Consider the following 14,454-nt stretch of genomic DNA (forward strand, 5'->3'; position numbering starts at 1 on the left):
TAATCCTCCAATCAGTTTGTAAAAAAGGAGGGATTAACAGCTCGTACGTAACCATCATGTTTGTTGTTTTGTTCCGGTCTACCTAACCTCGCAAACTAGCCACAGTAGCACTGGTAGCAACTTGAGAGGAGCCCTCCAGCCTGGTCAGGAATTAGCTGCGGTACAAAACAGTTCAGGCATTTTTATGTCAACAAGGTGTTCAGAGGGCTGTGCTCGTCTTTTCTCACAATAAAAGCGGATCTTTGGACTTTAATCCCGGGGTAACTATTGAAACGCTTTCAGCTGTTTTCGCGACTTTGTAGCATGTTGTTTCGCGTGAGAGATGTCAGGTCCGTTAGCCAGCGGGAGCCAGGACTCAGTTTGGAGGAGTTCGTCCAAGATGCTAACTCGTTTTGGTGCCGTGTCTGTATTTTAATAAAAGTCACAAACGACCAGCGGCTACGTGGAAACGCAACATTACAGCGGTTGAATTCACGACGCGGTGCTTTGTTTGATTAGATCATTTATTGACTGGACGAGCTGACGTTAGGAAGCAATTGGAGGATCTTTTTTTTTTTTTTTTTTTTTTTTTTTGTGGATCACAACAAAAGGATTTTTGATAACAAGCTGGCAGCTAGTTGAGCGAGCTAACGTTAGCTGGCCGAGCTAGATGAGGACAGCTCCTTTTTAAATTGCCTCCGATCTGCTTCGCTACGTCAACGAGAGGTGTTTTGATTTTTGCTTTTCGCTGACGAGAAGACAATGAACCCTTTTGCTGTTGAACACTCTGCAAGTTAGCGCTGGTGAACTTATTGTTGTGCTTTGAGTCGCCCTCCCCCCCCCTCCAGGTAGCTAGCAGCCGGCCTTCACAAGCCACTTGGTGTTAGCTCTGTGGGGGCCTGTCACTAAACACTCTTGTTCACTGGGTTATCCAACATGTTCTGCATTAGTTGCTCGTCGTGATTGCTTCCGCACACAGAATGCGACCGTGTGAGTCTCATTCCGTGTGTTAACTTTGTGAGTGTGCATGCCAGCTAACTTAACTAGCTCGCATGTCGAGCAGTCGTCAGAGCAACAGCTACACACAAGAGGCAGTCGTGTAATGTGGTCAAAACAATCTTAAAATGTTATTACATGTTCGAAGTTTCATTGAGAAATAAGTTAAGTTGCATGCCTTGTATTGTTTTGATGATATGGTTGTTTTTCTGTACTTTATTTTGTGTGTAATGGTGTATTTTGTGTGTGACTTTCTCCCAAGGTGTCCCTCTCTTTTGAATAAACCCTGCTATCCTGGCTTCCACCCTGTGACTCATTGGTCACTAGAGGGGCCGCATCAGAGCAAGGGCCCAAACTGTAGCTCCAGGTCTCGTGTGTGTGTGTGTGTGTGTGTGTGTGTGTGTGTGTGTGTGTGTGTGTGTGTGTGTGTGTGTGTGGGAGAGCTTGTGTTGAGTCCCCTGGAGACTCGCGGCTGGTCCAGCTAGGATGTCCTCCATCTTGCCATTCACCCCTCCTGTGGTGAAGAGGCTGTTGGGCTGGAAGAAGTCATCAAGCGGCCCAGGTGGAGCAGGCGGTGGAGAGCAGAATGGGCAAGAGGAGAAATGGTGCGAGAAGGCTGTGAAGAGCTTAGTAAAGAAGCTAAAGAAGACAGGCCAGCTCGATGAGCTGGAGAAAGCTATCACCACACAGAACTGCAACACCAAGTGTGTCACCATCCCCAGGTATACTGCCCAACACTTTATTTCTGTTCAAACTAGAATGAGAAAGAAAGCTGCTGATGTTACACGTCTCTGCAAGTGTACTTAGTTGAGACCTCTGCGTAATATAAAACCATGAAACCTTGGGCTGGTGGCGGATGCTGTGGTTATTACCAAACATGTCAAACTGATTGCAAAGGTAAAAGGTTTGTTTAGGGATGCAAAATAGTGGAACATGAATTGCTCTTTGAAGATGAGCTGATAATATATCAAATCACTGTTTATTTACAACTGCAGTTAGTTTGTATTATGCTTATGGAGAGGGAGACATTTAAAGGGTGAGAGAAGATGTTCTCTTTATCAGCCAGCCAGCCAGCCTTGATGGCCCAGACTCAGTGGGAACACCACGTTAACAGATTCATTCCTCACTGATGTGCCACCAAGTACCATGTCAAATGTTTGTATGTCTATAGATAGCGGCCTGGTTGTTATCGCCTGAGAATTGTTCTAGGCCGCACTGTTGTGTTTGTAGTGATACAGTGGCTGGCTCGATCTGAATTAAATTATTTCTTGTAGAGGGGTGGACTAGTAGAGAGGATAGCTACACAAGAGAGGGATACAAACACAACATAATGCCAGATTGAGGCCTTGCCACCTGCCATACTTTTGTTGGTATATTTGTATTGTGATTGGGGATCTAGTCTACCCTGTGTGTCACTTTGGTAGCTGGTAAATTGGCTGGTGGACAAAAGTTGGTTTCCTGCCCTGTTATGATTCAGACAATTGCATTTTTTATGTTGGTTGAGACCTAATACATATTGTGCATTTGTAGCATTTAATATGTAGAATGTGTTATTATTCAGATGCAACTACTCCCATTTGTCCTCATTCAGTTTTTATTCTAAGTTTGTTTGTCCATTTACTTGTGAATGTTTTGAGAAGTCTTTTGAGTCTGAAAATTGATTTATTTTTTTTGTCTTCCAAGGTTGCCCCCTCTGCCTCTTTTGTGCTATTGTGTGTCTTAGTGTTTGTTTGAATGTCTCCAGATGAGTTCTGACAAACGACTGTAGTGAAAACGTTTTCAGTCATTTTAAGCGTTTGATGCAATGCCGCTGTTGAAGATTGCTCTTTGTCTCATTCATTGTGTGTTTTAGCAGATTCCATGTTGTTGTTTTTCCTTAATTCTCTCAAAAAAGGCTTCTCTTATTTGAAGTTCCCGTCTTTCATTTTCACTGCTGAAAATGAATTTGATGTCTTTTTTGTTGTTGCCATAAGACTCTAATAAAAGAGCCTATTTAATACTAATATTTCTGAATGAGCCATGTCCCATGTTTATCATTTGTTTTTTGTTTTTGTTTTCTCTGTGCACAGCAATTGCTCTGAAATATGGGGACTGAGTACACCAAATACGATAGAACAGTGGGATACATCAGGCCTATACAGCTACCCTGACCAAACCAGGTGACTATCATCAACTATTGTATGGTGTTGCGTCCAACTTTGATGTGGGAGAGTTGTCATTCCAGTGTTTGAGGTGACGGACATTGAGAACATTTTTGTTTCTCGTTTCCATCCAATCCATCTCCATTTCCCTCCCCTACCTGGCCATATTATGTGTCACCGCCTCTCCCTTGTCACCCATCTCACCTCCGTTTCCTGTTTGCCGTTCAATCAGATCCCTGGATGGCCGCCTGCAGGTCTCCCACAGGAAGGGGCTTCCCCATGTTATCTACTGTCGCTTGTGGCGATGGCCGGACCTTCACAGCCACCACGAGCTGCGTGCCATCGAGGCCTGTGAGTATGCCTTCCATCTAAAGAAGGATGAGGTCTGCATCAACCCCTACCACTACCAGAGGGTGGAGACCCCAGGTGAGTCGACTTAGTTCAGTGGACATTTATTAACCTAAAACGTGCAGTATTTGAGTGACTATGCATTATTGTTTGTTCCCACTAAGACTTGTACAGCCAAGCTGAATCAACATTTGTCATTGTCTATACAGAATTACTTCTTAGTTGCCAAAGTGTTAGTCTGGTTGTGTGAGGAGTAATTTGACATTTTGGGGATTGCGCTCATGCAATTTCTTACTAAGAGAAGATCAATAGCATTCTCTTGTCTGTATGCTAAACGTGGAGCTACAGGTAGCTTAGCATAGCTTTGCATAAAGACTGGAAACGGCAGTAAACAGCTAGAATATTTAAATCCGCAAGGAAACTGCCTTCATCCTGCCTTACTGAAAAGCCAGTAACCAGTTAAAGTTTTCACTAGTGTTTCATTGTTTCATTATTTTATTGTTGTTGTTGTATTTCTGCAACAATTAAACTTGATCCGTTTATGCATTTAAAATGCCCAAAACCAACTGACAATCATTTTTGAAAAGCATATAGCGGATAAGAGTCTAACTCATCTCTCTTTACCCAACACTGTAGTGCTGCCGCCTGTCCTTGTGCCAAGACACTCAGAAATCCTGCCAGAGCTGCCACCTCTGGATGACTACACTCATTCCATACCTGAGAACACAAACTTCCCTGCAGGAATCGAACCTCCAAACAACTATATACCAGGTGAGTTAATTGTCTGCACCAGATGGGAGTGACTCTATTTTGCCTAATGTACAAGGGTTCTTCTTTTACTATTGACATCACCTCAGCAAAACAATATTACTAAAATGTTATTTTTATTATTTCATTAGGTTAAACCGGAATATTCAAATGTGATAACAGCAAAGCTCTTTTTTCCTCCACATTATTTCAACAGAAACGCCTCCACCGGGCTACATCAGTGAGGATGGAGAGGCCAGCGATCAACAGATGAATCAAAGTATGGACACAGGTACTCTAGACTAGCAACTCCTTCTCCTTTCTTTGTGAGTCGGCCTCACCTCTCCAGAACGGTCAAAGTAAAATGTATGTTTTCATTGAGTACATCAGCTAAAGATGCTTATGTGATAAACAAAACAGCTGACAATATTCAGAGGAGAAGCTCCCTCTTGTGCTTCAACAGACCTGTTTCATAGACCAGATCCTCTTCTCGAGATTTGGAATTTCTTAACTACATATATTGATTTTGACCTGGTGTTAATAAAAGTTATATTTACATTTTCCCAATGACTCAGTACTGACTTGATCTACCCTGCATTAGAAGCCAATCTTGGACAAAGATCAATGACAATACCAAATATTTTGCCTAGAGATGTGGAAGCTCTGAGAATTACCTGGTCCAAAGCTGTTCGAAATGTCTGGAAATGGACTTTAACAATTTCATGGAATACACTTGTATATGTACCCTGCCTCTCCTGACTACCTCAGATTATGTTTGCATCTTTGCTGTGCTGTTAATGATAACTATAACAGCAGCAGCAAGCTACTTATTGTTTCTTATGTCAGCCACTTAGTTGTAGTTTAAACTGTCTGATCTCAACAAAGCAGGATGCGGGATGAACAGACAAGGCTTTTGTATCAGTAATAGTAAACGGCATCTCTGCGTCACTCTCATGCAAATTGAGCAGGTTTACAGTATCATTATGGTATTCTTTTGCCACCACTTTCATCATAAGCCTTTGATCCGACCCACCTAGTCCCCATGTTATGGTCTAATGTGAACCAATCCATGTGAATGAATTCCTGTTGTTTTGTTTCTGTCAGGTTCTCCAGCAGAGCTCTCCCCCAGCACTCTGTCTCCTGTCAATCACAGCATGGGTAAGATGAAAAACAATACAAAGACTAAAACACTACAGAAAATACAAGTATACCGTGTCGTAATACATTACATGTCTAGTTTGATTATAAACACAAACATTTGCGGTGCCTTCTTTTCCTCCACATGTGAACAGTGTTGTATCAAAAAGAGATGATTGAGATCGACTTTACTGACATAATTGAGATCACCTTTACTGACAGAAGCCTCTACCATAGACCTGCAGCCGGTGACCTACTCTGAGCCAGCCTTCTGGTGCTCTATAGCCTATTACGAGCTGAACCAGCGTGTGGGGGAGACGTTCCACGCCTCTCAGCCCTCGCTGACCGTGGACGGATTCACAGATCCATCAAACTCTGAGCGCTTCTGCCTGGGTCTACTGTCTAATGTCAACAGGAATGCCACTGTGGAGATGACCCGGAGGCACATAGGTATGGCCCGGCCTCGGGTAACTAATCATCTGTAGACCACCTTTTAGTCGCTTTACAGTTTGTTTTAGCTTTAGTCCTTCATGTTGACGCATCTTGATCAAGTCAGATCTCGTGTTCTAGCTTCTGTCTGTCTGCATTCACAGGAAGAGGAGTTAGACTCTACTACATTGGAGGGGAGGTATTTGCTGAGTGCCTGAGTGATAGCGCCATCTTTGTCCAGAGTCCAAACTGCAACCAGCGGTATGGCTGGCATCCAGCAACAGTTTGTAAAATTCCGCCAGGTAAGGTGCTGAAGATGTCACTTGTGTAGCAATTTGGGAAATGTGCTGAAATTGACAGTGAGTTACCCACGGACCAAACAAACGGATAGACTGGGTAGCTTGTAGTCTTGAATATATGAGGTGCTCGAGATGAAATCAAATGGTGTTTTCCTCTTTGTTCCTTTAGGTTGTAACCTAAAAATCTTCAACAACCAGGAATTTGCAGCCCTGCTGGCTCAGTCAGTCAACCAGGGCTTTGAGGCCGTTTACCAGCTAACCAGGATGTGCACCATCCGCATGAGCTTCGTCAAAGGTTGGGGAGCCGAGTACAGGTGAGCACTGCCACTGTTTGTCAATTTTACTGTTTTTATCAATTTATAATTGTTTATCTGTCGTAGCATATTTTGACATGGAAAATGTATCTGAAACTTTGACATTAGGAATTGATTCTGACTAATATTTTACAAACTCCATAAGTTCCACGTTATGGTCTTGGACGGAAGACTTGAGCTTCATTAGTAGCATGAAGCATCAAATGTCACACCAGACATTGAAATGTACATTTTTGATTCCAGACGGCAGACTGTCACAAGCACTCCTTGCTGGATTGAGCTGCATTTGAATGGTCCCCTGCAGTGGCTGGACAAGGTTCTGACCCAGATGGGTTCCCCTTCTGCACGCTGCTCCAGTATGTCCTAAACGGCTAAAGAAACGCCCCAAAAAAAACGCAGCCCATTACATGATCATCAAATTCCAAACTTGTGAGTCCTTTCATGAAAAAAAAAAAATGGAAACCCCACAGAATGAATTTTCTGTAACATTCATAGTATTTGTGGCCCAGTTCCACATCCCTCACACACACACACACACACACACATGAACAAATGCACCTACACCGTTGCACTCACACACATACAGACTTTTCAGTAAAAAAGAATTGGCACTTTGTTACCCATCTATGTCATGCACCTTGTTAAATTGCTTTTCCCCAAATCCTTGATATTAGATCTATTTGTGGTACAAATAAAATGTATATTGGTTTTTAGTCCAGGAAGTAGGGGAAATACCAAAAATATCTGTGAATAGTTTCTCAGTATTGAAGATTGCTTGTATGAGTAACACAAGCTTGAATGCTAAAATGAATTTTGTTCTAGCCCACCCCAACCATTGTTCTGAACCTAAGTTTACTTTTCTCTGGGAAACTTGGCCCCATCTTTTGTCAGGGGGAGGTGGCTTGGTGAAGAACTGATGGCCTTGGTGGCCGTTTTCCTCTGAAGGAAACGCCACAATGTGTTTATTAAATTTGAATTGACTTCGGAAGAATGGCCCTTTTTGTAACTCGACGTGTGTCGTTATAAGACATACTTCTTAATGGACAAATAGGAATGTTAGTAAGTAATTCCAAAAAAAACCAAATAACTGCAAACTTGATCTGGATGTAGTTTATTTCTTTGTCATTATATGGCACTCTACATTTCCTTGGTTTAGTTGATTTCCATCCCCACTGAACAGCCTGGTATGGAAGCTAATGAGATGTTGGCCAGGCTTTGCAAGGTGCACTGAGCAGGGACCAGAGAACATCAGCTGTTTTCAAAAGCTTTTTTTCTCTCTTTTTGACTCGACACTGGGAGTCCTGGGGCTCTCCAAGGTGAAGCATTAAACTTCTCACCAGGAGAAATTGAAGGTATCAATGAATTAATTCTGTTTTTAGCCTATATCCCCATTGTTTTGCTACTTTTTTGTATTCTCATGTATTTTTATATATAAATATACTTAAAATTTTCTGTCGTTCACTTTTTATTAAAGTAATATTTTCAAGACCACAGCTGTTTCTAAAGTGACATGGAGGGCATGGATCATTCCTTTATTTTACCCAGAAGGTTTAGTTTGAATTTATTTACAATTCCAGCTCTTTGTCTTGGTAAAAAAACAAACAAAAAAACTCACTGCCCCACATGATGTGTAGCCTGTTTTTATCCTTTGTTTTCCCAAAGAAATCTGGTGCATTTAAAGTACACAAAACCACAGATTTAACTGAAACCCCAAATCTACTTTCCTGTAATGGTTTTAATGATTCCAGAGGCATGTAAAACTTTGTAATGGCCATTCAGTCAGTCATCTCTTCACTTTTTTTGAACAACACACGTGACCTCTTGTAGCCTTTTGGTGCTCAGTCAAGCGGGTTAAGGTTAACCAGATACAATTGGCTTTTAAAATGTTACAGAAACATGGGTGGAGAGAGAGTGGTTTTCTTCCATGAGAAAAGAAGAGTGAATGTGCCTGCACACTAGGACATTCTGTGTTAATGTGTGTATTGTATTTGTTCTGTCTATAAAATACAGTATGTACAACAAGACTTATTAGCTTATTAAACTCTGCCATTATTGTCATTATGTGGCTGTTGCGAGTTTAACATGTTTCCTCCCCTCCCTTCTTTTTGATGTAAATGTGTTTACCTTATGGCACTAGTGATTGTACTTTAAGTGCACCTAGTGACGTTTGGATTTGGGGAGCTGAACCATGTGTTAGGCTCCAGTGTTACATTGTTTTTATCTTTGGCCTACAACATATGAATGTGAAAAAAATACATTACAAAAACTGACGTGGACCAGACGTACATATACATAACAGTAGTACAGTATGTGTGTATTTAACAGTAATCTTTTTGCAAAGCAGTCCGTACAGTAGATGTCGCAGTTGTTTTACCAGTAGAGGGCGGTATTGATAGAGCAGTTCTTTTTTTTTTTTCTGACCATAAGCTTCTCAGGCGTGTGGCATATTATGCAGACTTCATACTTCAAAACACTAATAAAGATTTTTATTCTCATGATTATCTATGTTGTGTGCTTTTCATGACTGTATTATGGATATTTGTCACTGAAAACATCTACACTAACAGGCCAACACTCAGCAGGGTGGTTTACGGTACAGTTTACAGAAGTGTACAGATATCAATGGAAGCTGAAAATATCTACACTTTTTAAGCAGTGAAGGAAATTAACAAAATTTGCTCAAGGGCTGTTAAGTAGAGATTCTATTTCAAAATTGAATTTTTACTTAATAATTCTGCTTGACTTCAGATGCAACATTTTTACTTTTTTCTCGAATACATTTATCTGACGACCAGATTCTACATGCAAAACATGACTAGCCTGTAAAGCAAGACCCATTTCTTACACATTTAACCACAGTATATAAGGTCTTAAAGTAGATCCACTGCAAACAGATACAGAAGTAGATATATGTATTTCAGGTAATGCTTTCTGATTAGATAATGCTAACTGTACTTTTATAATTGTATTCAGGGCTGAGACTATTTTCACTTAGTGTTATTACTGCGCTTGTGAAGGGTACGTTTACTCTACTTGAGTGTCCACTCCACTGCATGTCACAACTTGTGTCACTCACTTAGCCTTTGATGTTAAGTTTTTAATGCAAAACATATAATCCGTTTGTATTATATGATGCATTATTATAGATGAAACCATCCTGAATTATATTTAGTGTAGTGGGGTATGCTCCCCAGAGAAGGGATGGGTGTTGATCGCAGCCCTCGGGCTGGCTCCTCCCCAATCAGCGCCAGTAGATAAAAGGCACCTGTTGTCGTGGCCTCACTGCCTTTTGGCCCATTTTGCCGTGCTAGTGTTTGTTGATTTGCTTTAATTCCTTTAATAAACGTCTGGTTAATTTAATAAAACACGTCTCTGGCCCAATATTGGTAATGAATCTGTGTGTCCTTAAACAAACTATATTTTAGGGTTGTTAAACTTATATTTCTTGGGGTACAGGTCCCCAGGTGGCGTTGTCGGTTCCCCTTTCATCCCCCCCTTCCCTAAGGCCCCGTCCCATTCGCATAAAAACTAGCTCCACCTCAATCAGCTACAACATAATTATTGTTTACATGTTAATGCAGCAATGATAATGGTCCAATTATATTATAACCGAGAGCTCACTGCCAAACACAAGCTTTTTAATTTGATACCTGAGTTACATTTAGCTATGTTTAACTTATAATACAGACATTGTCTAGGGTGGCCTTGCGATGGTCTGAATATATCTTACATCACTGCTGTCCATTAGGTATCAATACATTGCACAAGATAATTGCACTTTGTTTACCTATTATCTGACTGGCAAGCGCAAGCTTCCATTCGGTTTGACCTCCCTCAGCCACCGTAGGTTACGTCAGAAGTAAATACTGGCTGCTAGCCCACCACTAGCTAACGCTAGATACCTGTGAAAATAACATGGCTTTTACTTTGTACTCTCTCATTCAAGCAGCAATCTTGTGCGTCAACGCTGTCGCTGTATTGCACGAAGAAAGATTTCTGAGTAAAAGTAAGTGGTTGTAGTTTAAACTGTCATATGAAAGGGCTAGGCTAGCTAATGCTAGCTAGGTAGTTAACCTAGGTTAGCAATTTAGCAGCTAATTAAAACGGTTGGAAAAACATTTTAAACAATTGGGATTAACAGGGGCGTTATTTAGAGGTACACACTCTAATACATGACAATGTTTTGTTTTAATAACAAAGCTGCATGTTCATTCATCTGTTTGTGTGTTAACCACCTCTAGTTGGATGGGGAGTGGACCAAAGTGTCGGTGGTTTTGGTGATGAACCAGGCGTCAAAGTGCAGCTAATGAACCTTGTCCGCTCTGTGAGGACAGTGATGAGAGGTGAGTTTCACTCTAGCACCATGTCCAGTACACACACTCTAGTAACATGTCTAGTACACACACTGGTACCATGTCTCGTACACACAGTCTAGTACAATGTCTCGTACAAACACTCTAGTACCATGTCTCTTACACACACTCTAGTACTATGTATAGTACACACAGTTTGTGTAAGGGGAGGGACACAGAAGCCCAGTGAGACTCCTCTTGGCTCTAATTATGTCATCTATTGTCTTTTTTTTCTCTACAGTGCCGTTGATTGCAGTGAATGCAGTCTGCATAGTGCTGCTGCTTCTGTTCGGATGAGGAGTCAGGGGAGATGAGACAAACCAGTCTGCTGTTGGGAGAACATCTCCATCACCTCAGGAATCCTTCTGCAGAAACATTTGATCACTTTGACTCACGACATGTCTCCTGTCAGCCTGAATGTGAATATTATAATTTAATATTCCACATCAATACATGGGATATTTATCACGACCTGTTTTGTACAGCACAGCAATTCAGCTACTTAGAATTATTAACTTATCTTTTGAATAGCACAATAAAATCCTGAATATTAAACAACATTTGCCTATGATTTAACTATCTAACTATATAACAAATGTTTTCACATTTCTTTCTGAGATAAATATAAGTTTCACATGGAAGACGACTGTGAAATTTGTGATTTATACCTTGAAAACATGTAAATAAATTGTTTTATAAGTGCTATGATTGTTGAAATGCGCGTAAAGAAAGATGGTCTGTTTTTAAAACTCACTAAATCTGCTTATGTCTAATTTCTTGAAATAGTCCCAGCTTTTGTTTGTCCCAGCTCGCGCGCCGTACTTTTGGCAACTTTATTGACATGGGCGTCCGATTGTGTTCATGTTTACTTTTATAGTCCCAGTCGATGTACACAGTGAATTACTATGTAGCGATATAACATACTAATGCGTTTATTAAACCCGCGGCGTTGCATTGTAATTATACATTTTAGCAATAATGGGCAATGCGCAGAGTTCCATTGTTGCTTCGCTCGCTGTATCGTCTGTGTATTTAGTTTATCTTCACATCTACTGCTCTTATAAGCTGTTGAAAACAAACGTACTGAACGAGAGACTCCCAAGTTTTGTGTACCTTTACATCAAATATGTGACTAAGGCTCTGACTCGGAGGACAGGCTGCTTGCACACAGCGACTACAAGGAAGCGTGACGTTGTTTATACGGTCCTCAACTGCAGGTACGCAGGGTCCACTTTCGTTTAAGTTTTAAGGACACTATCAGAGAATAGACTGCAGGTCATCCACTTTTTGAGTCAATGTATTTGTCGTTCAAAGCCTGGAGACTCCCCTGTTGAGGAGGTTCTGTAGTGCTGCAGGTTATGGTTGGGATTATCCAGACACAGAATATAGAGACATCCCGATATGCTTCCCAGAGATCCTCTGCCGCAGACTGCTGCTTATGGTGCTGACTGATGAACACTTCAGACTCAGCCCAGCAGGTTCGACTTAACACACACTGCACCCTCTACGGTTTGATTCAGTATTGTCTTTTTGAGAAACCAACTAAAAGCATACCTGTTTACACTGGCGTTTGGTTGAATACATGCTTTTTATCTGGTTTGTTTATTTATTTTCATTATTTGTTTTATTGTGTTTTTTACTACTCCATCTTTTAATTATTTTTTTTCCTGTGTCTCTTAACTGTTGTAATGTTTTGGCCCCTGTTATTGCCAATCTGGTTTAACACGTTTTTTCCTGACTCCTGTACAACACTTTGTGACCTTTGTCTGAAAAGTGCAATATAAATACACTTTACTAACTTACTTACATTCAGCAGGTCTCTTTAAACAGACGATTCATGATTAAAGCTGATTGTTTCATCTTGTTTTTTTTTTTTTAAAGCTGTCTAATAAACTAGAACACACAACACACTTGGGTAATTCCCACTGCCCTGATTTCCATGAATGCTTGTAACAAAATGGCAATATGATAGTGATTGTGAATTTCTTTTGCAGGTCTGTTTCGTGTGCGTCAGAGTTTGAAAACCCTCCAGCCAGTTGATGAACTGAAGAAGGGTCCGTGCGTGCTGCAGGTCCAAGTTCAGGAGTACCGACAAATTGATGCAGGGGTGGAGGTTGACATCGGTCTGTCTGCCACTTCTCGTACCGGATGCCTAGTGTGGGAAAGCGTCCTGACACTGCTGTCGAAGAACGCAGGTTGCTTATCCAAGAATGCACATGAATGTGAGCAATAATCGGGTGATTTCTGCTCAGATTTGAGCTTTTTTTTATTTTCACACAACAAACACCAAATATTGTCGTCATGTTTTTAGTGGCAGAGGCGAAGTCTATCTCTTCTCTTTCTATTCTTGTATTCTTGTCTATGTCTTTTTACAGGCCAACCAGATGAGCCTGCGCCAGAAAATGTGAAGCAGATAGAGGTCAGAGTTCCCGGGACTACCGGACTGCAGCGTGTTTGGTTCTTCTCTGGCTACTCACCCTATCGGCTCCTCTCTCTAGCAGCCAGGCTCTTTGGCTCCAGTTCGCAGACTGCACCGAGTCTCTGGATGCTGTCTGTCTGCCTGGCTGAAATAGAAAAGCACAAAGGTAAAAGATGTGATGAAAAGACCAAACTCATTGGTAGGTTAGGTTGATGAAACATTGTAGTAATTTCAACTGGAGCCAGTTCATGAAAGCTTTTCTTTTTGCTATTAAACTTAAAATCTCAAAATGTCTGCTGTGAAAATGTTCGAAGGCGAACTGGTCAGATCTTCTCATTGCTCTGTGTCATCAGGGGTTGGTGTTATCACTGCTCCCATCAGCGTCACTGCCCAATTTAAGGAGCCTCTTTTGGTACCAGGCAGAGTGAAGATCACGTTTTGGGAGAAAAATGGGGATCAGCCTCCTGCCCAAGACCTCAGCTTCCACATGCAGCAACACGGGAGCAACACATCTCACATGGTGGGATTGATTTCTAGGTGATTGACTACTTGTAAGGTTAATATTTGTAGTTTTGTTAAAACACAATAAATGTATGATTTTCTTTCTGTTCTGCTTCATTTTGGATTACACAGTGTATAATCAAGGAAATGCAACAAAGTTGATCCGGACAATTGGCTAATTGACAAGTTTGTTCTCATGATCACAAAATTAGCAGATTTTTTGAAGATTATTATTAAAAAAAATGATCATATTAAAAAGTTCCATGTTGTCCAATTCAATCTGATTTGTTTTAAGACTACACTTTAAAAACTGTCAAAAAAAAAGTCCAGATGCATATGAGGAACTGATTTTAAAGACATGCTGACAATGCACACCTCTTCTAGTGAGGTGCTGCCTCATTGCAGGTGGACATCAAGGAAAGTCTGATGCAATCTCTTCACCTCAAGTTCTACAGATCAACATTTTAGCATATCTTTGTTTAATTGGTTGGTGGTAAAGCTTCTTGGAATATTATCAATGAAGGATATGCATAAAGAAAACATGTACACAGAGGCAGAGACTTATGGACAATAAGTAGATACATTTTAGAATTTTGTCCAAGCTGTTTCCCCCTTGCTTTGAGTCTTTATGATTAGCAAAGATAATCATTTCCTCCAGGCTATTCCTCCATATTTACCCTACAGACATGAACAAGAAAGCAATTTAAGTTAGAATATATCTGATTACATTTATCAGCAGGATATTGTGCTGTATGAGTCATACACTACCTAAGCACTTTGTCATATGGCATG

The 14,454-nt window shown here is 40.9% G+C and overlaps 3 protein-coding genes across 6 annotated transcripts; all 3 read left to right on the forward strand.

The window, feature by feature from the left end:
- Positions 1-1,461: 1,461 nt before the first annotated feature.
- Positions 1,462-6,757, forward strand: LOC306740579 (mothers against decapentaplegic homolog 2; the record flags this gene model as incomplete). 4 transcript variants are annotated; one of them, XM_079222792.1, is made up of 10 exons in its annotated part: positions 1,462-1,697; positions 3,045-3,134; positions 3,349-3,542; positions 4,101-4,235; positions 4,429-4,503; positions 5,316-5,369; positions 5,571-5,798; positions 5,942-6,079; positions 6,246-6,390; positions 6,634-6,757. In XM_079222792.1, 10 exons carry the CDS (start codon positions 1,462-1,464, stop codon positions 6,755-6,757), a joined length of 1,419 nt encoding a protein of 472 aa, XP_079078918.1. The 4 variants fall into 4 exon arrangements, with proteins under 4 accessions (XP_079078918.1, XP_079078917.1, XP_079078919.1 ...); XM_079222791.1 differs by having other exon boundaries at positions 5,586-5,798; XM_079222793.1 differs by lacking the exon at positions 3,045-3,134 and having other exon boundaries at positions 5,586-5,798; positions 5,942-6,102; positions 6,200-6,390.
- Positions 6,758-10,256: 3,499 nt separating this feature from the next.
- LOC306740508 (immediate early response 3-interacting protein 1) lies at positions 10,257-11,338 on the forward strand. The gene is made up of 3 exons (XM_079222673.1): positions 10,257-10,396; positions 10,632-10,733; positions 10,984-11,338. Exons 1-3 carry the CDS (start codon positions 10,306-10,308, stop codon positions 11,037-11,039), a joined length of 249 nt encoding a protein of 82 aa, XP_079078799.1. The 5' UTR covers positions 10,257-10,305; the 3' UTR covers positions 11,040-11,338.
- A 751-nt stretch (positions 11,339-12,089) lies between these two features.
- On the forward strand, positions 12,090-13,895 carry LOC306740363 (uncharacterized protein). The gene is made up of 4 exons (XM_079222501.1): positions 12,090-12,220; positions 12,737-12,964; positions 13,118-13,327; positions 13,515-13,895. Exons 1-4 carry the CDS (start codon positions 12,181-12,183, stop codon positions 13,700-13,702), a joined length of 666 nt encoding a protein of 221 aa, XP_079078627.1. The 5' UTR covers positions 12,090-12,180; the 3' UTR covers positions 13,703-13,895.
- Positions 13,896-14,454: the final 559 nt, after the last annotated feature.

Source organism: Taurulus bubalis (assembly GCF_910589615.1).
Source record: "Taurulus bubalis genome assembly, chromosome: 8".
In the NCBI taxonomy this organism is placed as follows: Eukaryota; Metazoa; Chordata; class Actinopteri; order Perciformes; family Cottidae; genus Taurulus; species Taurulus bubalis.